Source organism: Poecilia reticulata, linkage group LG13 (assembly GCF_000633615.1).
Source record: "Poecilia reticulata strain Guanapo linkage group LG13, Guppy_female_1.0+MT, whole genome shotgun sequence".
Lineage (NCBI taxonomy): Eukaryota > Metazoa > Chordata > Actinopteri > Cyprinodontiformes > Poeciliidae > Poecilia > Poecilia reticulata.
The window spans coordinates 13,358,445-13,381,887 of NC_024343.1; the positions used below are offsets into that span (position 1 = coordinate 13,358,445).

At 37.9% G+C, this 23,443-nt stretch overlaps 1 protein-coding gene across 2 annotated transcripts; it reads right to left on the reverse strand.

Annotated features, from left to right (window-relative positions):
- Positions 1-380: 380 nt before the first annotated feature.
- On the reverse strand, positions 381-23,134 carry cwf19l2 (CWF19 like cell cycle control factor 2). Of its 2 annotated transcripts, none has more exons than XM_017308419.1 (19): positions 23,015-23,134; positions 21,509-21,619; positions 20,848-20,970; positions 20,462-20,578; positions 20,185-20,304; positions 19,851-19,944; positions 18,651-18,766; positions 17,926-18,421; positions 17,508-17,718; positions 15,911-16,028; positions 13,889-13,990; positions 9,524-9,652; positions 8,642-8,779; positions 3,729-3,941; positions 2,729-2,845; positions 2,460-2,615; positions 2,299-2,379; positions 2,072-2,173; positions 381-1,217 (listed from the first exon to the last, which is right to left on the reverse strand). In XM_017308419.1, exons 1-19 carry the CDS (start codon positions 23,105-23,107, stop codon positions 1,077-1,079), a joined length of 2,778 nt encoding a protein of 925 aa, XP_017163908.1. In that variant the 5' UTR covers positions 23,108-23,134; the 3' UTR covers positions 381-1,076. The 2 variants fall into 2 exon arrangements, with proteins under 2 accessions (XP_017163908.1, XP_008423739.1); XM_008425517.2 differs by having other exon boundaries at positions 18,651-18,769.
- Positions 23,135-23,443: the final 309 nt, after the last annotated feature.

The window sequence follows — 23,443 nt, forward strand, 5'->3', positions numbered from 1 at the left end:
TGACTCGGTCATAAATCCACCCCCAGCCAATCTAATTGGTCATCACCATACATCACTTCACACCATTCTGTTATTAACCATGAACCTGCATCCTCTACAGTACTGTACTTGTGTCAAATAAATAACCTACGTTGCTTGTCCACAGGACAGTGTCTGAAGCACACGCAGGGTTAAAGAGGCAGAAATTGCAAGAGACAGTTTTCCTACAAAATGGCAACCTTTCTGCAAAGACATTTGCTGGAAGGGTTCTGACCTTTGAAAACACAAGTTGACAAGAGGAAAACAAAACAGGAAAATCAAAAAAATTATTCCTACAAAGTTTAAAGGACTGCGAACAGCATTGAGATTAGCACAAAACAAATGTGTATGTCAAACTAGAATATCATTGACAATTAAAGTTTTAATTATTTCAAAAACTTAGATTGGAAAGTGGAAGTCACTTTCAACATATTTTAGAGGGACATTTGCAATAGTTTAACAATGTAGACGATACAGAATAACTACACAGGTCTGCGTGTACAAATGCTGCAATAAAAAAAAAACATCATAGTAATCCTCTTCCATTACTCACACCAATTCACCAACAGTCAGCTGCATCCATGCATCAAATGAGAGTCCAAGATTAAACCTAAAAATAAGATCAGCCTCTGAAGTTGTGAACTAATCAAAGAGCCAATAGCTTTGCTCAAATTGAAAAATAAAAAAAAAGATGATGAGGTTGTATGTAAGGTCATCGTTTCAGATTGTTCGGGAGAAAAGGTGCGAGGTGGAGATAAATGCTTGTCTATATCCCTGCACAAGTTTCAGGGATGACACTTAAACCTCAAATTATTAAGTGACAGACGTGGAGGGCAAAAGACCAGAAAATAAGAAATTAAACTTATCGGGTGGAGACAGGGGAGCAGCAGACTGTAAATAAGGTTTATGACACAGAGAAGTCATCTTTAGTTCATCATATCTTATCAAAATCACAAAAACACAACATTTAAAGCAATTTGGTTTTCTTTTATTTATGTAAAAAAGTATTACATTACACAATTAAATTCCTAACATCCAGGTAAAGCTGTGTGCTGCATCTAGACCTCAGTCTTGGTGCAGTCATATGGTTTCCACCACTGTGCAAACTGCAGGACTTTTTTTCTCTGATCATCAAAATTTTCTCTGATAAGCTTTCTCCAGCGTCGTGGCTCCAAGTCCATCATCCCTCCAACAACTTCCTGTGACGGAAAGAAAGGTCAGTGCTTTTAGATTTCGCTTAGGTTTGTTCAATTCGATGTAAATCATCTATACAGTGGCAAATTCGAAACAAATGTTACATCCAGGCACTTTCTGAGATGTTCCGACTCCTTTACAGAAATATATGGAGCGTTTCAAAAAAACAACACAGTTAAATTCACTTGTTATAATTTCAACTGCTAAGTGATTTATGATTGCATCAAATGTATCCTCTTGAGAAAGAAAATCTTAGATATGATTACAACTACAATCATTTCCCCCTCTGAAATAGTTTGAAGACAACAAGGTGGATGTTCTGTCAAAGCCAAGACCTCAGTCTCAGAATTTGTGACTGGACTTGAAAAGGACAGCCAACCTCGATGCAACCTGAAAGAGTTTGAACAGTTTTGCAAGGGAAAATGAAGTGAAATTGCAGCGTCCAGATGTGCAGCCTCATTGAGACTTATCCACACAGACTGTACTGTTAAAGGTGCAGCTGCTAAATCCTGATTCAATGGCATGACTATTTATGCAATCTCTCATTATTTCGTAAAAATTCGATTTCACTTTGACATTAAAGAATATTTTTTGACAAAAAAAGCAGAATTTTGCTGATTATGACTGATTTGTAAAGCAATAAAAGAGTAAAACATCTTTTTTGTCACTGTATAGACAAACAGCAGTTAACTGTTGCTACTTCACAAGAACACTTGCTTGACTAACACACTCCTGTTTTGTTTGTTTTATCTCGTATCCATACTAAAGTGACAAACTCAAACAGACTTGACTACAACTGGGATAAATAAAAATGAACTAAAGATTATGTAACAATATAAATGATGATTATACAACCAACCTTGCCAAAGTAATGAGGAAACTTCTGTTCATTTTCAATGACATGAGCAAATCCTCCCTGCAATCCAAAATCTACAGCAAAGTATGGCAGACCCCGAGGGACCTATAAAGACCAAAAAAAAAAAAAAGTGGAAAAAATACAGATGAGAAAAACTTGGTCAGATCTGAACCGAAAGGGAGGGGAATAAAGATAAAAGAGGACAAGAAATCAAAAGGGAAATGACATACAGCTCTCCGGATGTCTTTTGAAGAGAGGTCAACGAGCTTCTTGTTCATAGCCCACTCCTCATCACACTCCATGATGGCTTTCTGAAAAGCACCAAAAATAACAACACACCTGAAAAACACATTAGAGAGGCTTAAAAACCTAAGACATATCTCACACAAACCTTAAAGTATATGGGCGCCATGTCACCCAGCTCCCTGGGCAGCGAGATGCACTCTAGGACCATGTGTTGTTTTCTGCGAAGGTTCATGTGTGTTTCCATAAACACACAGTCAAGCTCTTGGGACTCAAACATTCGCACCAAAGCACGTCGGAACAGCTGTGGACAGATAAACTTAGATTTTTAGGACAAAGCGCCACATTGACTGTAATGGCAAATAAAAGCTGCTACTCTGACTGGAAGAGGTCAGATTGGACTTTTAAATGCCAAACCTGCATTTCTGACCAGACATCCTCATCCAATCCGGTGGCACAGGTGTGATGCTGAAGAGGACAGATGAGACAGTGGCCTTCCGTCATTGACACTCCTGCAGGCAGGCTCAGGTACACCTGCATTAAAGACGACGGGTGTGTGATTAGTGAGTGAGTGTGCAGGATGACAAATCAAACACATATTTGAAACTAACCGGATAATAATTTGAGAAAAAAATGATTTGGGTAACTACTGAGAATGCTTTTGATAAGTTGTATTATTCTTAAGGGTGTAAATACTGTATTTAAATTTTGACCCATTTGCAATTTTTACAAACAGAATCATCATAATGCATGTTTTTCTGATATCATGTGGCCCTATTGCAAAATTCTCAATCTTATTTACTAAAAATAGTTACTTTTGGTCATACTGAACCCAAATTTTACTGTGGGCTTTGATTGGGCCATCTCAGACGTGTCTTCAAGTGTTGCCCTGTATTTAGCTCCATTCATCTTCATATCAGCTCTAACCGGCATGCTTGTCCTTGCTGAAGATAAGCAGCCCCACAGCATGATGCTGCCACTCCCTTGTCTCATGCTAAGGGATTGCGTTCGCAGTCATAAATTAAATATCCTCCACACGGACTCTACTTCCTAATTAGGTTACTTCTGCAATTCGTTGGACTGGATTTAATTTAGAGACAACAGGATAAATTGGGGTGAACAGAAAAGCATGCAAGTCTTTTCAAATTTGAATTTCTAACAGAAAAAAAATAGAAAACAAAGAATCTTTGTTTCTCTTTTATCTAAAAAAATATGAACTACTTTGATTTGGTCAGTGGCAAAAATACAATAAACCCCTCTGAAGTTTGAGCTGCAACATCGCATTTGAAGAAATTCAAGGTGGTGAGCGAAAACTTCACGAAGCCACAAATGTGTTTAATCGAGCGTTACAGCTCGATTAAACAGTCAAAGCAATACTTTCCTCAGTCCTGTATGGATACAGAAGACCATGTCTTACCTTGCTCCCTATGGCCACAATAAGATGCTTCGGCAGCTCTTGGCTGCTGAAACAGTGAGGACATTTCTCCATGGACACAGCCAGCCTTCTGCTCTCCCCAATAGCTCTTTTCCTCATCCTGTCCTCGTCCCGTCCCTCGCCCTCCCGCTGTGCAGCGCTCGACACAAACATGTCGTCCAGTGTGTAGTTGTCGCCGTCCGTCTTTCCCATCATCTGGACGGAGAAGAACAGAGGAAAAAACTAAAGTTCATATTTCAAAAAACAAAATAAAGTGATGATTTATCAGCTGAATTGTTGTATTATTTTTCTATTAAGATTTGTTTTTAGTTAATTTACTGCCTGTAACATATTTGAACTGAAAAGAAAGCCTTTGTATTACCAAGCAAGGGTACAGTAAAAACTAGCACTAAAAGAGCATTGTTTTAAAATGAGTCTCACAGAGCCAATGTTGCAAAGCGGAATGCAGTGTATCACTTGAGTCTTGTCACTATGGTAACCAGGCAACAGGTTGGAATGTGTGTGCATGTGAATGTGTGAGTACATAGCTGTAGCGAAGAGTGTGTGTGAGTGTGTAGGAGTGAGTGTGTGTGAGAGTTAAAAACTGGATTAGTTTAGTGACAGTGTACGTGGGAATGTCTGTCTGCGTGTGTATGTGAGATATTGAGCATAACTATGAATACACCCATACGGCATTGTTTAATAACGTACCTTATTACTACATCTTCTATAGAAATGTCTTTATGCAAATTCTATGCTTGCAGAATAGCATAAGTAGATACCTTTCTACATTAGAAAGTCCACGAGCCTTCACTTAAATGTTTCATTTACAATAGTCAGCAAACAACACACACATTTCCTGTCCAATTGAAATACATGTGAATTTAACAGCCAGGTGTACTGTACAAAAAATACATTTGTTTATCTGGTATGAATAAGATTTTAAAAGAACTTGCAAAGAGAAAAAAAGACAGAAGGAAAGAAAAACATGAAGTTAATAAACAAAATTTTTACAAAGGAACTGAATTCTGGTAATAAAACTTCTTCCACGATTGCATCATTTTCCACACTTTGAAATTTGTAAGAAAGCCAAATCAAATTTCACACTTTTCCAGACTGCATAGAAGTCCTAAGTTTGGTTCATTTTTCAGTAGAACAGACATAAAGCGACAAGCAAGAAAGAAAGAAAGATAGCAAGAAAGCAAGGAAGGAAATTTGTAGCAAGTCTTTTTTCTTTTTCTATATCTTTCCAGTAATTAAAATATTTAAATACAACCTCATCCATTTATAGACTGTATATATGTGAAAAGGTTAATTCTCTATCTACACAGGAACACTGAATCCACTACAGCAGGTATATATTCATATTATAATATTTTAGTCCTGTGAAAATTAAAAGAAGAAAAGCATGCATCAAAAAACGGTTTCATTGTTAATCATAAATGGTAGAAAAATGCAAAATAAGTAATAATTCCCTAATAATGGAACATCAGACGAACAAAAATGGATCCAGGTACATTCATTATTGAACAATGCCAATGCCATAGCAGAAAATGAGGGGATCAATAAATCAATAATTGTCAACATGTTTTCTGCCTTTTAATCTGAGAAGAAAACAAGCAACCTTTCATCTGCTGCCGTTTTTTTTTTTTTTTTTTTTTTTCCATTCAGTGGATGCTTTGTTTGGTCTTGCATAGCTCTCCGTATAACTCCAGCCTTCCAACACAGAGCACATGGGACGCACCATTACAAGCAATCTGGCTACAATTGTGCTGAAAGATGGACAAGCCCAGGAAAACAATTATAAGGGAAGAAGAGCAGTTGGTAGAAAAACAAATTAAAAGGGAACGGAGAAGCAACAAATAACACAGGGCTCAATAATATCAGAAGTAAGGAAAACAGAGGGAAAATGGAGGCAGCAATTAGGAGAAAACCTCAAGAAAATCCTAAAAGGTAGAGTGGAGGAATGAATTTTCAGCCAACAGCTGCAGCATTCATAACACTGATCATCATTTGTCTGATTTTTTTTTTATTTCATAGCCTCCCCAAAATTGTATCCAAGCATTCCTTTGCAAATGTTATGCTACCCATATTGACATGATGATGAGCTTTGCAATTTGATGTGCTGAACAAAATTACAGATATCCAGAGAAACTGTCTGGTGATCTGGATCAGTGAGATTTCAGCTTGGCCAAACTAGCTAATGACCAGCTGTACTGAAACTCAAAAATCTGACTCTTTTCTGGTGAGTAAACACACCATACCACAACTGGTAAACTTTTTTTTTATCATGGTCAAAAAAATAAATAGAAGAAATTTACTGTAAACATTATTCATATCTTGAGGTAAAAAAAGAGATAAGTGACAGAAAACTAGCAAAGGACATAATGTATCTAACCACAGATGTCGCTCCATTTAAAATAAGGAAGATGAATGAAAAAGTGCTAAATATTGTTTCTCGTAATGCATGAAAAACAAAATGTGAATAAGTTCAAGTTAAACATTCACAATGAATTTAATATTAAGTTCACCTACTTTAAAAAAAAGTCAAACAAATGTAAATTGAATTAGCTTTTTCTGCTTTTTCTTTCCCAAAGAAATGTTAACAACACTGAGGTGAGTTGGTTTGAAGGCATATAGTTGGCTCAGCAGACACACAAATACATTTAAAGAGGACATTAATTTACATTGGTCATAGAAAAACAAAGAAATGTATTTTGTAACATTGATAAATGACTAAAGAATGTTAGAACAAATACTGATTGATAAAACAAAACCATTTGAACAGAGGAATAAAGGATGAGATGATCAATAGTGGAAAAGAAGCCTGGAGAAATGAGAGCGTCCGGTGATGCTAGAAATCCAGTTTTCTCTCCCTGAACTCATCAATCTATAGTTATGATTAGTAACAGTATTTATAGCAGCCCTGCCATGGTAACTGTAGATGTATTTTTAGTCAACCTTTATAGGTGCAGAATGCCTGTTCGCTGACACGCATGAATGTGTGGCTGAATAGAAAAAGGAGTGTGTGTTAATGTGCTACATGTGAGTGAGAGGGAGAAAAAAAAAACTAGGACAGAGATTAAGTACGGATTTTAATACTACGACAACTTACCCATCCAACTCTTTACTGACAATTTCACTTTGTCATACAATTTGTAGCCATTTTCAAACTGAGTGGTGGGAGAAAGTAAGCATGTTTCAAACAGGAAGGATGTGACTTGGATTATAAAGAGGTTTAATCTGTCAAACTGCTGACAGACTCCCAGACACACCACAAACAGCCAGTATGCATCTGCTGCTGGATGTCTGTTTTAAGACTTAGTGGATGAGAGGGAGAGTCAAACAGCATCACAGGCAGCAATAGAGAGAAATAAAAAACCCATAAAACCTGATATGTGGCGCAACAAAAGCTGAATGTGTGTTATGGATGTTTTCCTGGCTGGTATGACGGAGAAGAAAGCTTTATATGAACAGACAGCTAAATAGTACCTGAGCTGAACAGTAAATAACACAAGCAACTGCATTAAGTAAGTAAAGAGTAATTGGAAATTATAAGTGCACCCCAAAATTCAATAGTTTGTAGTATCCCTGGGTTATATAGCTTAAAAATAAAATCTTAGATTTTTTCATACCAAATTCAATTTCTGATTTTAATAGTTTTTTTAATTTGTTTGTTAGGGGTTTTTTTTCTGGCTTTATTTTATTAATAAGAAATTAGAAATGATCAAATATTTTTTTAAAAACTGGCTTTTATTTCAAACATCCCTTCTGTGATTTTTGTTCTCAGTCGTTCTTTTGTAGATTTACTGTTTGAGAGCATTGCCCTATTGGTGACCATTTCAATCAAGATCCAGCTGTCCAGATAGTGCCACATGCAACTAAGAAAGACTCCAGTCAATATATTAGTTCATCATTCACTAATGACTGAAATAATTAGTTTCTGAGGCAACAGAAACAATTTAATCATCACCTCTCCACCACTATGTATAAGAGTTGCACTGTAGCTTTCCAAACAGGCAATAAATGCTCAGTCTTTTTTACATTTTGCTGTCATTAATATTTACCACTCTAACTAAGGCCGGTAGAGTGTGAGATGGAGCTGTTTTTTCTTTGCATTTTCTTTTATACCAGTCTGACATTGGCGTAAATTTGCAGGGAAAAAGGCAACTGTATGTTTTTCTTTGACGTTTTTAAGATTGACGGATTTCTATTGCTAAGAAATGGCCTTACAAACCTTCCAAGATTGAGGGGCTACAATAATTGCTTCTCTCAAGTTGGTCTTTTTGTCTTAGCACGAGTCTGCTAGCGTGCTTCAGACCAGCAAACTGTCAAAACACCAAGTCACACTTGTTTGTCAATAATGGAGATAAGTTGATAAAGAGCAACCTGATTATTATTTTCCCCTTACGTTTTGGGAAAGCAGGGTGCATTTCTTTTGACTGTACATATTAGGTTCAGTACACATCAATCCTCAAGTCTTCAGACATGTAAAAGAAACTACAGGGACCCCTCAGGAAAACCCATCTTTAAAGCAGCATGGTTAGAGGCAAGAAAATGACAAGAATACACACTGATAGCTCCAGGCTGATAAACACTCTAAGATATTTTCACTTATCTACAATAAAATAAACATAGCTGTATATATTCTACTGGTTCTTTTTGCATTACAGTATTTTTTAATGATTCAAATTGCCCAATAAGATTTACATTCTCATTTTTTTTTTTCAAAGACCTGAAAGACTAAACCCCAAATTAATCTGAATTAATCACATTAATCACAACACTTTTTGTTTACAGCTACATAAATGAATTGTGCAAAAATGAGTCTGTGTCTTTAAGTCTAAAACCAAATTCCAGTTAGTCTAACGTGAGTGGTCTCAATCAAAAGGGGATTCATTCAAAGGTTTTCTTACCTTTGCTGCCATGCGTGAATAAAGGGCATGCTGATCTTGTGCAGAGCTCATCTTCTCCCTCCTCACCATCTCCTGCAGTCCGACGTTGTCGTCATCCTGGAAGTAGCGAACACGCTCCCCATCAACGTGGGTCTCGATCTGAGCGAGAGGTTGGAATAGAGACAAAGAAGAACATGGTGATGAGGGGGTAAAACACTGGAAATAAAACAAGAGACCAATTTTTCTTGTGTGAATAACAAGGTTTTTGATTAAAGTATGTCAGATGGGTCGGACTCTCTGGTACAGAACTGACTGGTCTGAATCTTACCTAAAGAACAGGGACTTCTTTGTATCAATAGGCAACTTCTCATCATAATGGACAGAAGTCACATTTGAGGTACCCCAAGGTTCGACCCTGGGACCCTTCCTATTTAATATCTACATGCTCCCATTAGCTCAGGTCATAAGAAGACGTAAAATTAACTATAATAACTACAGCTCTACATTACGATGTCACCAGGTGACTGAGAACCCATCCAAGTTCTGAACAGATGCTCAGAACATATAAATGTCTGGATGTGCAAGAACTTGCTCCCGCTGAACAGAAAGAAAACTGAAGTCAATGTCTTTAAACCTAAAGAGGAATGATCGAGAGTCACTACACAGCTTTAGTTCTTACTGCTAGACACAAGTGATCGGGTTCGAAGTGTAGTCATAGTGATGATGGACTCAGACCTGAACCTTAAGTGATGTAAAGACAATTATAATGTCAGCCTTCTATGTCTTGAAGAACATTTCTAAGGCTAAAAGACTATTATCCCAGTAAGATCTAGACAAATCTTATCAATTACTGCAACAGTGTCTTCACAGGCCTGACTAAAAATACCCATCGGTCATCTTTACCGGTTTCTTCTTCCGGCGTCCACCATGTGGCTCCTGTGGTCCAGACGGACCCTTCACGGGCCAGGCCCGACCGGACTCATCCGTTCTGAACAGCAAAACGTCCTGGTCTTCCCTTGACTGACTGCCAACCTAAAGAAAGAAAAATAAAATCGCACCATGTTACAACAACGTGTCTGTTTATGAACTTATCTTTCAGCATTTCAAAAGAACAAAAAGGAGACAGAGATCAGAACTTCAAATGTTATTTTTGAAAAGGCAGCTTCATCAAAGTTTGAGGAGGATTCGGCAAGCTTTTATTGACAACACCCCACATACTGACACTGTTAAACCCACACAAGCATTTTCCCCACAAAAGTGGAACAATTAAAAAACAAACAAACATGCTTTCCGACAAATAATGCCCTGGAAACCAGCTTCATCAAAACGGTATGTCTAGAATGACGAAGCAGGACACACGAGAGAAAAAAAAGGCAGGTCAAGAGCTGAGGAATTGGTAAGCAAAATGTTAAAAGTAAAGGTGTGATGTGGCAAATTAAAGGTAAATAATTACGTAAATGTTGATTAATGCTACATATTTATAAACTGCTAGCCATTAATGTTAAAGACAAGAAAAATGGAAAATCAAACATTTTTCAGTCCTTTCTGAACTTTTCCAGACTTAGAAAATGGTTAAGTAAAAATTTGAAAATGCATTTTCATTTTTCATTTTCAGAGATGGACAACGGATATCTGCCATGATTTCAGGATGTGTGAAGTTTCAATGACTTTAAGAACATGCACACCCCCAGAAAAACACACATTACTAAACTTTTAAAACACATCCAACCAGGGTCAAAGCAGTCTAAAATTGTTACAACATAACTGCAATTAATCTTCTATAAATGTTTTCTGTTTATTTAATTTGGAATAAAATGCAACTTGTGAAGGAACGTGAGCCTAACTTACCCTCCTTAGTCAAGATGTTCACATTCTGATCTAATTTAAGCTTAACTATGAATATAACTCTGAAACAAAAATAAACAATTTTAAGCTTTAAAGGAATCTGGTTCAAAAGAGTGAAATGATTTATGTTTGATTTGTAAAAAAAACACATTTGCAGCCTTTCTCTGCCTCTAAATATTCTTCCCTTTGATAGAAGCTGCAAATCAGAAGAAAAACGGCCTTATGTAACAGCAGTTGGTCGGGTAAAAAGTGCATGGAGCAAACAGATGGATGCGTAAAAGGGAGGTGAGAGTTGCAAAGTATGGGGGGTTGTCTCATAAAAATAAAGCTGTAGTGTCATAAAAAAGGCACAAAAGAACATTTTCAGTCAGACCTTTCAAGGATAAAAGTTTTCAGGAAAAACAATATAAAAGAGAGCAGGGAAAAAAAAAAAAGAGTTAGACATTGAGCACTGAAGATGAGCCAAAAGGCCTCCAAAATAAGACGCAAGTGTTAAGTTTTAAAATGAACACAAATCAATAGACCTCCAGGTTGGACTGAACAAATACCTCTCAGCTTATAGGGGAACCAAAGCCAAAGAATCATGACATGTCAAGTGAAAAAGATTTCTACATTAGACCTTTTGACTGGGAGAGGAAAACTATTGCCCTCCAGCTGTAAATGAGATTCTTACTTTAAATATAAAGGTCCAACAACATTATTACGATTTTTCTGTGTGTTTAGAAACATTTCTCGAGCCTCCTGGGAAAGTGCTCCATTTTCTCTGCTCTTTTAAAGAGCCCTCATTGGCCCCCCTGGCGAAGACATGTCCAAGAAGCCTTAGAAACAAATTTAGTTTTTATTAGCAAAGATCTCACACTGAAATTTTTATCACCCTTCTACCAACTGCGGCAACTGAACAGAACCGAGTCTTTCCCTGTAACACTTCACGTAGCCGGAGAACACGGAGTGGGATCTCTCCCACACACACACGTGCACAGGTTTTTAAATAGGGTTTTGAATAGGCTGGGAGGGAAAAGGTACAGATTGTGTCATGTGAACGGCTTGTGTTGATTTGGCCGGATCTTTTAGAACATTATCAAAGGTTTTTAGGAGATCCAATTTCCGTTTTCTATCAGAGGGCCCTAGATCTCTGTTTTTATTGACATGGTGGCTTATGATAACATTTAGTCTTGTAAGGTTCCCAGAGATTTTGGAAGACAAACACAGCATCACAGATCATCCAAAGTTCTTCAGAGTGGCCATGTGGTTTAATAGATATTCACCCTCTTTTTCACCCTAAACAAGAGCTTCTGAAAACTTTTGGACTAATCCTAGCAAAGCATAAATTTCCAGTAAAAGCCTCAATAGCAGCAACAACCAAATGCTTATGTTCATGATAGTAATAAAGAAGTTGATGTTTCCTCTCAACTTCCAAATAACTCACTGTAGATACTGGCTGTTTCTCAATATGAGCCCTTCCTTGTACTTGTGAAATGTTATTGATGGCGTCCCGAGTGCTGTTACAATTCTTCAACTGATTGCATAATTTTAAAGCTGCTCATCATCTAATATTATTTGTTGAGAAAAAAATTATTTCTAAGGAAATAGTCTTATATTCCTTTTCATTTTTTAGTAGATAAACATGCCTTACTGGTAACAATTTGGGAAAATTAACAGAGTGGTAAACCATCATTATTTACTTAGTAAAGCTTTTATAAATCAATAATGAAAACCATAATTTTAAAGGTTTTCTACTTTGCATCAACATTTCTTTCCAATTATGTATATTTGATATGTATCAAATTAACAATTTATTTTATTTGACTTTCTATTATAAATGTGAAAATAATCTCTTGTGAGAGTAAAACTGGACCATTTAATGAAACTTTGTCACAGATCTTAGCTGAGCAGCGATATCATCGAGTACGCTCCGCTCCAACTACAGAACTACAGACCTCTGTCCTTGGGCTCGGTGAGATCGGACCTTCAACTGCAGACATGCACATAAGAAGATATTTGCGTACTTGAATATTGAGAAAGACCCATTGTCTGATGGTTGTTATAGAAACCAGTGACCCTATAAGGCCTCATCCAGCCTTGTTTGTAACAGTTCCAGTTGCTTTAAAACTTTTTAAAAAACGTATATCTTACTACTTATTTATGCTTAGCTATCGCTGAGACAGTGGATTTGGGAAAGTTTTCAGTCAAATCCAGAAATTTGAAGAAGTCTACTTTTTTGGTCCTCCCTCTGTGACATTAAAGGACAATTAACATTTTTAGGCCAGTTAGGATTACCAAAATTATTATTTTTGCTAAATTTCAAGAAAAATGCAAAAAATTAAAAATTAATTGAAGTCAATTAAGAGATTATTTTCTGTTTACTTTTCAAAGTCAGAAGTTTACATACTTTTCATTAGTAACGGCCCTTCAAAGCACAGGACTTTGGTAAAAACTGTTTGGGTATCAATCCACAAGCTAAAGAAACTCTTAAAATACTATAATTCTTTAAGTAGCATTTACAAAACCTATCTAAATGTATTTCATATGAAACTATAGATTTATTTAATTATCTTCATTGGGTTTAGAATATACTACGGCAATGAGAGTATTTTATTTTATTTTTAAACATGACATCTCAATAATTGTGTCAGAAACGGTCTAAGTGATAGCTGCCTAAAAAGATGTCACATGCTACAGCTTCTCAAGTCTTCCTTTAAAAAAAAACACATTAAAATGAGGAGACTCAACATTAGGAAGGCCCTGGTGAAAAATAAAGGGCATTTGCCGATCAGTAGGTGTTTACTGACGTGCTCAACAAAAGCAGTTTCAACCCAGACAGGAAAACAAACTCACTTCAAACGAACTCCCTTTTAGAAGCAGACAGACATTAGTGTGGAGAGTATAGTTATGTTTGAAGCAAAGCTTGTGTTTCAGGCTCGTGTTTTAACAGCATGCTGAGTGTGATTGATGCAGCAGTTTTGTAGCTCTCTTCGGATCTGTGAGGTTTAAAACAAATATAGGTTTAAGGCTTTCAGATTCGCATTCAGACTTTTAGCGGTAGTAAAAGATAAATCTGTGAGTGATGAGAAAGCTTATTTGTTGCCTGCGTGTCTGTCTACGTGGCTGGATAGGAGTCGGTCTTTCGAAGTGTCTGCGCGCACGTGAGTGTTAGCTGATAACTGCACTCTGCTGGAAACAGAGTATCGTTATCAGCACAAGAAGCAAAAGCTCTCGGGAACAGCTTGCATCCAGAAATAATAAGAAAGAATAGAACACGTTCAAAAGAAATATGTCCTGTCTTTTATTTTACCCTCTCCGCATATTCAGTCATCGTCTTTATCGGTGGAAAGTTTTGCTTATCGTGTTTTCCAATTCACAGCAGACCCATAAACCCTTCCAGCCGAAGTGAGTAAAAGGAGTCGCTAAGGGAGATTTACCAACCTGCTTCGACTTAGCTGCTTCATGTTCCTTCTTTCTGACAGCATGAATCTCCTTTGCTTTTTGAGCTGCTTCCAGCTGTGACTTCAGTTTCTCAACCATTGCCTGAAAACACACACATCAAACATAACAATGTGACCGCATACCAAATAGTGAGCATGGCTGTATCATGGCGTAAACTAGTAGAGGGTTGTGGTGGTATCAGTCTGGTTCAGCCCTCTTCATATTGACATCGAAAGCAACACAGAACAACTCATGTGATGAGTCGTGTGAGAATCCCGACTGTTTTGAGCATCCATAAAACATCCTTGAAGCTTTTGGCATTGCAACAATTGCATCCCGGCTTGCGCATTGGGTGCAACAGGCAACTGTAACAAACAATCCACAAACTCAAGCAAAAGAGAAAACTGAATCCTAAAGACACAACGTTTGGGCCTCTGAGACACAGCACAAAGGTCTGCTGCAATCCCCAAACATAACAGATCCCATGTGCACACATCTCCAAATAATACATATAGGCTGGTTGCTGGGAGACCGAGGGACGCTTTGTTTTAAGACTGCCGTTCTTGTATTTGCAACTCTGTCCAAAACAGAGTGATGAGGAAGAAACTCTAATGAGGTTTATAAAATAACTTTATGATAGTCGCTGCTCAACCCAGTCCTTGAAGCCAACATGTTACAAGCTGCCTCAGTGATAATAGTTTGGAATATGGCATGTCATACCAAGCACACATGTCTTCAAGCAGTCATGGGAATCCTGGACATGGTGCGGTTGTCCCTCCCTCAATGTGAAGGCTGACTGAACTGGGTCACCTGAAGACCACCGCTGTGCTCCTTGAATCGTTTGCTTAACAAGAAGCAACAGTGATGCTAGACATAAAGAGGGAAAATTAGATGTGCACCGATAAATCAGCCAGCTGACAAATCGTCTCTGATTTCCTTAATTTGACCAGGAGGTCAGTGATTTGTCAATACTTCCTTTTCCACTAATCTTATCTACCTCAGTAAAGGTCTAAAACTCCAACACTGTCCTCTTCTGCTGTTAAGTGAGAAAGGTTTGACTGATAGATCCACCCACCAGGTAATGTCTGCCCGTTCTCGGTTAACAACGGTCACCCCAATGGTGCCAGCCAGTGATTTTCTTACTTAATTTAGCAACATTTCAGACAAAAAAAAAAATAAATAAAAAATCAGTATTGCTCAAAATCATAATGTCAGGTTTTTAAAGGTCGGTAATCGGCGATCAGCCAGAGAACTGCAAACGGTGCATTCCTAATTATCAGACTAAAAGAGGCGACTACCATCAGCGGATGTATGCACCAATGATCAATATAGAAGGTAGGGTCCAAAATTTCTCAACAGAACAGTAAGAATTCTCCATAGAGCATCCTCAGAACAGGTTTTTCCAAGTTTTTCCATATACTTTACTGCACTCTAAAAAGAATTTTAATAAACAGCTAACCTTCCTTTCATCCCGGACTTGTACAGATCTAGGGTCAGAAAAGGGCAGCTAACATCTCTGCAGACCACACACATCCTGGACACAACCTGTTTAGACTTTTACCAACTACAGAGAACAATTTGCTTAAACCAGCTGCCACAGAGACAGTTTCTGTCCCCAGACTGTCTCTCTGACCTCACAGACAGAATAGTCAGCTGTTAACAAAAAAGGGGTATTTGCAAAATCACATTTGCACTGCTTCTTTCCCCATTTTTTATTTCGAAAAAACTAATAGATTTACGTACTTTTCTTATTCTCATTTTATTCATCTGTAGTTTAGATATTTTATGCTTTATGTCTGCACTGTCTGAGAGCTTGAAAATTAAAGTCAAATTCCTTGTTTGTACTCGCAATCTCAGCCAAAAAAAGCTTCGTCTGATTCTTTTTAACTAGGAGAGAAAACAAGTAGAGAATGCAGATAAAACAGAACACTTGAAACAACTGTGGCACAGCTTGTTCTCTATTAAAGCTCTTCTAGTGTTGCAGTGACCAACAGAACATCAATAAAACATTTTAAAACTCACCCTATTGCCCATGATCTCTGCCTTTATCAGCTTTGACCCCAGTTTGTTCATCTCTTCCTCTGACAGCAGTGGAATCTCTTCTTCTGCCTCCTCCTCCTCCTCACTATCGTTCTCAGTCCTATGGAAACCGATTTAAAAGGAGGCCAAAGGGCAAAAAGAAATTAAAAATAACATTGGATTACACATTTGCCTTGCTGACTCAGAAACATTTTTTCCCCAAAAAAGTCTTCCATTCTCAAAATTGTTTTCCTGAACTTTTTAATTTAACCATTTAGTTGTTTGCTTCTTCTCCCACTGTTTATCTGATCTGATCCATTTTGAGTTGTCGGGGCCCCTCCAGCGATAATAAGAGCCTTGCCTGGGAAGCGTTGTTCTACGCTATTACACTCCTCACAGGATCATTTCCGTCTGCTCCCACCATATAGGCTCATTTCACGCTGCAGGGGGTTCTGACTGCCCGTTTACCAAAACAACTTAGTCTAATGAGGCGAAACATAGAAGGTTTTACAAAGCAGGGATACTCTGACATCTGGCCCACATGTAAGACTAGCACACCATGAAAATATGAATCATTACTTTTTATTTTTAGGCTGGGCGTTTTTTGTTTTTTTTGCTTTGAAATGTTATTTTCATTCTTATTGTTACCTTTAAAAGGTCTGTAAGCTAGCACAGCGATCATCTAAGAGAGCTGAAATCTGTGACCAGCAGAGCATTTTTACGGTGGGGGAATATATGACCATTTATCTTTGCAAAAGAACTCAATGAAATAGATTAGTTTACCATGAAAAGTCACTAAATTGGTACATAAGAATAAATAGGTGCGTGATTACTATCTCAGCTCATGCCATGAATCTGGCCTTTTAAGGAAAAGAGGTAGATTCGGTCAGATCAGAGCAAAACAGACTTGGCTAGACGCATGCAAAATGCCACCTGAAACACTATCCCCATGCTGAAACATGGTAGTGGCAGCATCATGCAGTGGGGATGCATTTCTTCAGCAGGAATAGGTAAGATGTTCAGAGTTAATGAGAAGACAGATGGATGGAAGAAAATTTATTAGAGCCACATAAGTCTTGTATCTGGGGGCTCAACGTTGAACAGGACATAAACATCTGGCCATAGAGGCAATAATAGATAAGTTGAAAGGGAAATAATTTTCCTCCTTTAAATCATGAGGGAAGCATCGTTTCCAGCAGCTTTCGATCCAAGACTCTCACTAAGGAGCTGCTTTCTTTATCGCTGATGAGAGAGTGAAGCCTGAGGTTAAATATTAAATTAAGGAAATCTTCTAAGTGTTAAATATTGAGCTCTCTTTTGAAGCAAAGTTTAAAAGTTTTTGTTATTTTCACTACATTTCCTTCGATTTCTTCTAGAGCACATTGGATGAATGCTGCCGTACAACTAAATGTGCCTTGATTTGCCTATTGGGGTGTTAGAATGACCCAGCTGCAGTCCTGACCAAAATCCACTTAAATGTCTGTGGCAGGACTTAGAAAATCGATATTAAATTGCTCTCCATCCAATCTGGCTGAGCTTTAGTTATTCTGCAAAAACAAATTAGTAAAGATTTCAGTTCAACAAGCAGAAAACCTCAGACCTTGCTGATGAAGCGACATGAGGAGTGTCTCCGGTCGCCTCTGGCTGGGTTTTGTTTTCCTGAGGAGTCTCAGTCCTGTCGGGTTCCCAGCCAGATGCGGCACGTTTTTTCCAGGCTTGAATACTGCTCTGCTTCTGGGGACAGTCTTCATCATCAGCGCTCGGTTTCAAAAAGCCGGCGGGCAGCCGAGTTGGAGGAGGACGCTGATGTGCTGCAGAAAAGTATAAAAGAGGTTGATCTCACAGACAAAGACACCTGGCATGTTTAAACTGGAATGAAATGTTAGTTTTCCTCTTTATTTCTAGCGTCATCGTTGCATCTCGTTAAAACATGTCAGACGCAATAACTTTATTCAACTTTAATGAATCGATTTTTAACAGGATTCTATCAGACATCTGAAGAAAGAAAAAAAACTCACCTTCAACACTATCATCATCCTCTGATGGTTTGAGGAAACGACCTTTTAGTGAGCCAAGAGAGGAAGAGCGCTGATTCCAACTCTCTCCAGATGATGATGAAGATGCTCGTTTGGTGAAGTCTTTTTCTTTATCTCTATGCCTATCCCTTTCTCGCTCTCTGTCCCTATTTTTGTCTTTATCGCCATCTCTGCCTCTGTCTCGTCCACTCCCTCTTTCCCTCTCTCCGTCTCGGCCTCTGTCATCTTCTCTTCCTCGATCCCTCTCCTTTGTATCTCCCCTCCTGTAACTCGCTTTTTCCCGGGGTGATAGGTCTCTTTCACTTCTTCTCCACCGATCTCGATCTTGCCCGTCATCCTCTCTTGCTCTCCACCTCTCCCGGTCATCCTCCTCTCTTCTCCTCCATCCTTCCCTCGCTGAATGCTCTCTGTTGCCTCGACTCTCACCATGCACAACTTTCTCAGCGTCGGCGAGTCTCTTCTGAAATTCCTCCATTGACTAAAAAAGAAGAAACACAATAAAGACTTTAAATGTTTTTGGTGGACATCAAAAAGCTCTTCATACGACGTTCAAATCTTTCACCTCAGCTATAAAACCGTCTGCCGATTGAATGTAGATTTGCTCCCGGTAGGCTGGTTTTTAGCTCGCTTTAAAACTTTATACTTTCCAAAGTGGCGACTAATTTGCGCCTGTGAATGTGTGAGAGCGTGCAGAAGTCGATCCTCACCCCGTATCTCTGAGCTACAATATCGCTGAGGCTACGCTGCTCCCGCTCTGCTTGCTCCTTCATCCTCTGGTAGCTCTTCCTCAGCCAGCTCAGGCCGCCATCATTCACTACAGGGCCTGCTGGAATAAACAGAGCAGAAACATGAATATTCACAGGAACGCAAATGAAACCTTTTTCATACCCGCTACTATTTGTGTGATATTGTTTTTTTTTTCCCATTTCCCACCATATCACACTAAGGCCACTCAATTTTATGTAAAATAGATTCGAAGGAGGTTAATTAGATGCCACTTCAGGAGAGGATTTATCAGCTATTCCACCAATGTAGCACCTTAAAATGGATTAAAGGAGATTATGCATGGAGCAATCCAAAATAATCCTGAAAATTGCATTACCTCATATTCTGTAGTTTCATAAATTTAGGTCGCATACCCATATTTGTGTATTTATAAATAGGGGGAGAGAACAGAAGTGTTTGCTGCGTTATGGTAAAGAGTAAAGTAAGAAAAATCTTGGCCGCTCTGACTCACTTGCGCTGACAAACATTTCAAGTAAAAACCAATTAAGATCAGGCAAATTTTAGGATTCCCTGGCATTGGGCTTTGGGAAAACGTGTGTGTGTATGTATGTATACATATACAAGCAATGTGAAAGTTGTCTGATTTTATCTGATTTACGAAAATACAACATAGTAAACATTGTGACAGTGTTAAAAATATAAAAATAAAAAAAATATATAAAAATAAAAATCACATGCAATAAATAAAAGACAAGAGATTCTAAATAAACTTTTTTTTTGCAAATTTTATAAAATTAGGATAAATTTATCTTGAGAATGAAAAAGCGAGGAGAATATAAAAATTGCACAACATGGCATTTTCATGAACAAATCTGATTTGAAAATGTACAACTATTTCGAAAAGTAAAAACTTCACTTTTGAATAAAGATTAAAGAAATTCAAAACAGAAGATGATTCTAAAACAGCAGGGTTACTGGAAAACTGAAAAAAAGTGATGGAAAGGAAAACAAGAGGCGATTACAGCGGATTAAATAAACATGTCTCTTTGTTTTTATGAAAAGCACTGTGAACCAGAACAAAGACCAGAAGCAAAAATAAAACCACATTATTTTCTCATGTATAATTTTTGAGAATAATGAGTGTAAAAGAACACTACGACAAAATAAGCGCACTCTGCTACCTTTCTTTGCTGCAGTTTGAGCGACATCCTCTGGAGGCAAACCAGTTCCTCCATCTTTCCAGTATGGGTTTAGCTCCAGTTTGTGCAAACCGGCCTGGAACAATCAATACCAAATTTACAAGAACTGGAACATGCTTATGTAAATAATCTATTCAAAAGGAAGCAAAAACAACAGCATGAACAACACAAATGACAATATGGTTTAGATATTCTCTTCTCTTAATTCTCTTTATCAAACACAAATCAACACTCCTCAGTCTCAAATACTTTTGGTACATCTTAACTTTTTACTAGCAGAAAGTGAAGCCAACCCATTAGTAGAAGAAAAATGCACCTGTTCAATGGCCTGAGCCTTGGCTCTCTCTTCTTCTTTCTGTCGGTCTTTCTCTGCTTTTCTCTCCGCAGTGGACGTCGTCTTCATAGCCAGGAAATCAAAAGTCATCCACTCGTCTCTCTTTGACATGGAGACACAATCGGAAAAAAAGAAGCTGAATGAATTACTACGATCAGCAGAAAGAAACAAAAAAAATATATAAATTGAAAACGTAATAAAATGCAGAAATGACTCCATGACAGTGTGTATGCTGCTATGGAGTTTGTTGTAAACTCACCTGGACATCCTCTGCTGGGCTGAGGCCGCCTTCTGAAGCCTTGGGCTGCGCTGGAACCTTCCATGCTTTCACAGGCTGAGGCTGAGGCTGAGCCTCGACCCACTCCCCTTCTGAGTCCTGAAACGACGGTATGATGGGGTTTACAATATGAAGCAACATCAAACCAAGAAACCACATAAACAAGTGTTTTAGAACAGCTAAAAACATAGGTCTTAATCTAAATAAAATAAATTGCCACTGTTATTAATCACAACAAAGTCTGAACGGGCCTAAAATATTTCAACTGCGGCATAACTTCAGTCCAGAAAAGCTGAATTCCCATCTCTCTTTCAGGAGCAAATGTTGTTTATATGTTTCATGCAGCAGTAAAAAAAAAAAAAAATTACGTGTGAACTTTCACTGGAGTCATTTCCTTCTCCTGCGTTCTTCTCCTTCTTGACTTTTTTCTTCTTCTCTTTCTTCTTCTTGGATTTTTTCTCTTTCTTCTTTTTGCTCTTGACAGAACCCTCCTGTTGGATGTTCACATTTTGTTTTAGTTCCCATTTTTTTGTAAATTTGCATTTATAGAGATACAGACACAAAAGCAAATGTAACAGTCAACAAGCAGTTCTTTTCATATTAATACTGCACACCAATAATGCAATAAAGATGTCTTTTTTCATACATTGTGCAGTGCAACATCACAGAGCAGGACACATTAATAACACTGGCTATCCAACAACAATTTCTGATAAATGAAGGTGTGGGCAAGAAATAAATAAAATCTGGAGATGGATTGAAGTGTAGCTTCATGATATTTTCTGGCTTTTATTTTCTATCCAGAGATCCTATCAGCCCCAGTCAGACTGGATTCAGGGTAAACACTTCCAACTCTTCATCTCATTCTCTCAGCACTGGATATCATTGCAAAAGATGAAAACACAGCAAGTCGTCACTGGCTGATTGTTTATTGGAACAAAATGAGCATACAAGCACAAATCCTTTCTATTCATCTACATATCTGATAAGACAAACTCATCGAACAATTGACCAAGTGGTTATCCTTACTTCCTCCATCTGCTGTAGCCTCTGGTCCACTTCAGGAAGAATCCATGTGTCCTCCCCTCGCTGCCTCTTCAGCTCCTTTCTTCTCTCTTCTCTCTCATACTGCTGCTTTGCCTGAATTAAATTGGAGGGTGAGGCGGGAGATTATAGCCCACACTAAATATTTATGTCAATATCTAAACAGTAGTTGCACCCAAGAATTCAGCTACATATTCTTTGTGGAAGTCTGACAGACCAGATTGCACAAAGAGAAGCTGGATAGAAGAATCACTATTAAATAGAGATGAACCATTAAGATGGCAAGAATTACAATCAGTCCATTTTCTCTTAGGTCAAATCTTTTTTTTTTTGTATTAAAACCAAGAACTTCCACCGAATTCATAATAAATACATTTCATAGTAAACATCAGCCATCACCATGGAGTTTGGCGCACATTTTTACTTTTAGGATTATCAGATAAAGGTTTCTGCTTTGGTGCATAAATCAGGATGATATAATTAATTCATATTATGGCAGATTTAAAACTACCTGTATCAGAGAACATGTAGTACATTTTCCTTTTCATGCTATAATGGGAAAAAATATTTATAATTTTATAAGTTATTTATAAAATTATTTATATGTAATTTTGACTATTAACGAGTCAAAATTACCATTACTAGATCAAACCTTGAAGAAAATGGCATTAGTCAAGAAAATGCCGAGTGGCGCACTCTACGACTAAATGACATTATATTGTGATTCGTGAGTTGTTGTTGCTTATTTATTTCAAACGGGAAAATGCACATCACATCATCTGTCAGAGTTAGCCACGGAGGATAATTTTCATCTGTAGCCCATCCAGATGAAAACTGAGCTTTACAGTTCCAAGCTTAATGTTTAGAAATCAAACAGTTAACATCAATAAAGTCTCAACACGTTTTGAGCTAACCACACTTTAGCCTTAGTTGACATAATTCGATCCCTGTGTCAGATCAAGCACACCTGAGCTGAACAGATTAAAGCGTTTACAGTCCTATAATGTGCATCTACAGGAAGCAGACACTGGTCTGAGAGGAGTGTAAACAAAGCTGCACTGCACACAGATAGCCCTCAGCTGTGAAGCTGTGTACATATGTGATTACAGCACCGACACTGGCCTCAGCATCAAACTGGGCACGATGGATGAATGTGACTGAGGCATAAAACAAATGTTAAGATATAGGAACAGCTCTGCTATCTGCCTCATTCAGTGTTTAGTTAGTAAATTCCTTCCTTTAGTCTGGAACCATCTACAGATCCAGACACGTAGAAATGGTTAAGTCACACAAAAACTGCTAGCTTTACAGGACAACGAAAAATTTCATAAAATACACCACAACACATTAACGATATGGCGTAGTCGTAGCTATTAACCATGTTAGCTGGTTAGCTGCTCGGACAATACCGGTATGATTTAAACAGTACACATGTGTATGATATAACTTTACTTTAACGTATATTGTTTTTCTCGCTCTCACAGCTTGTACCTTTTCTATGGCCTCTTGTCGTGCCTGACGCTTTTTTTCTTTCCTTTCGTCGATGTTGCTGGAACTCTCAAAATTGACCCCGTGCGTCGCCATAACACTGTCGTAAATGCTTTTGTCAAACGTCGTGACGCGTCGCGGTTTACGTTAACTATTGACCTGTGGTTGTTGTAGTTGGGGAAGGCAGTTTAAGAGCCTCAAAAACAGACACGTATGCTTGATTCTGCATGAAGTTTAGATATTGGTAAAATATTCTCTTTGTTTGTAAATATTGTAAATGCTATGCTCCACTTCTACTACAATAATTTATTCAAAATATTATTAGTGAGAGAACAAGGGCAGGTTCTAGAGTTTCTTAGGAAAACTACTGTGGATGAAGCTACTTTGTCCTATATCATGCATCTCATACTTGGAATCCGATTCCACGTAACA

Excerpts from the sequence above, each read along its gene's own strand:
- cwf19l2 (XM_008425517.2), bottom strand. The coding sequence starts at position 23,107 with ATGGCGACGCACGGGGTCAATTTTGAGAGTTCCAGCAACATCGACGAA. Across the intron at positions 19,945-20,184 it reads AGGCTCAGGCCATTGAACAG|GCCGGTTTGCACAAACTGGA; the intron begins GTGCATTTTTCT and ends TGATTGTTCCAG. Across the intron at positions 2,846-3,728 it reads TTGTGGCCATAGGGAGCAAG|GTGTACCTGAGCCTGCCTGC; the intron begins GTAAGACATGGT and ends TCTTTAATGCAG.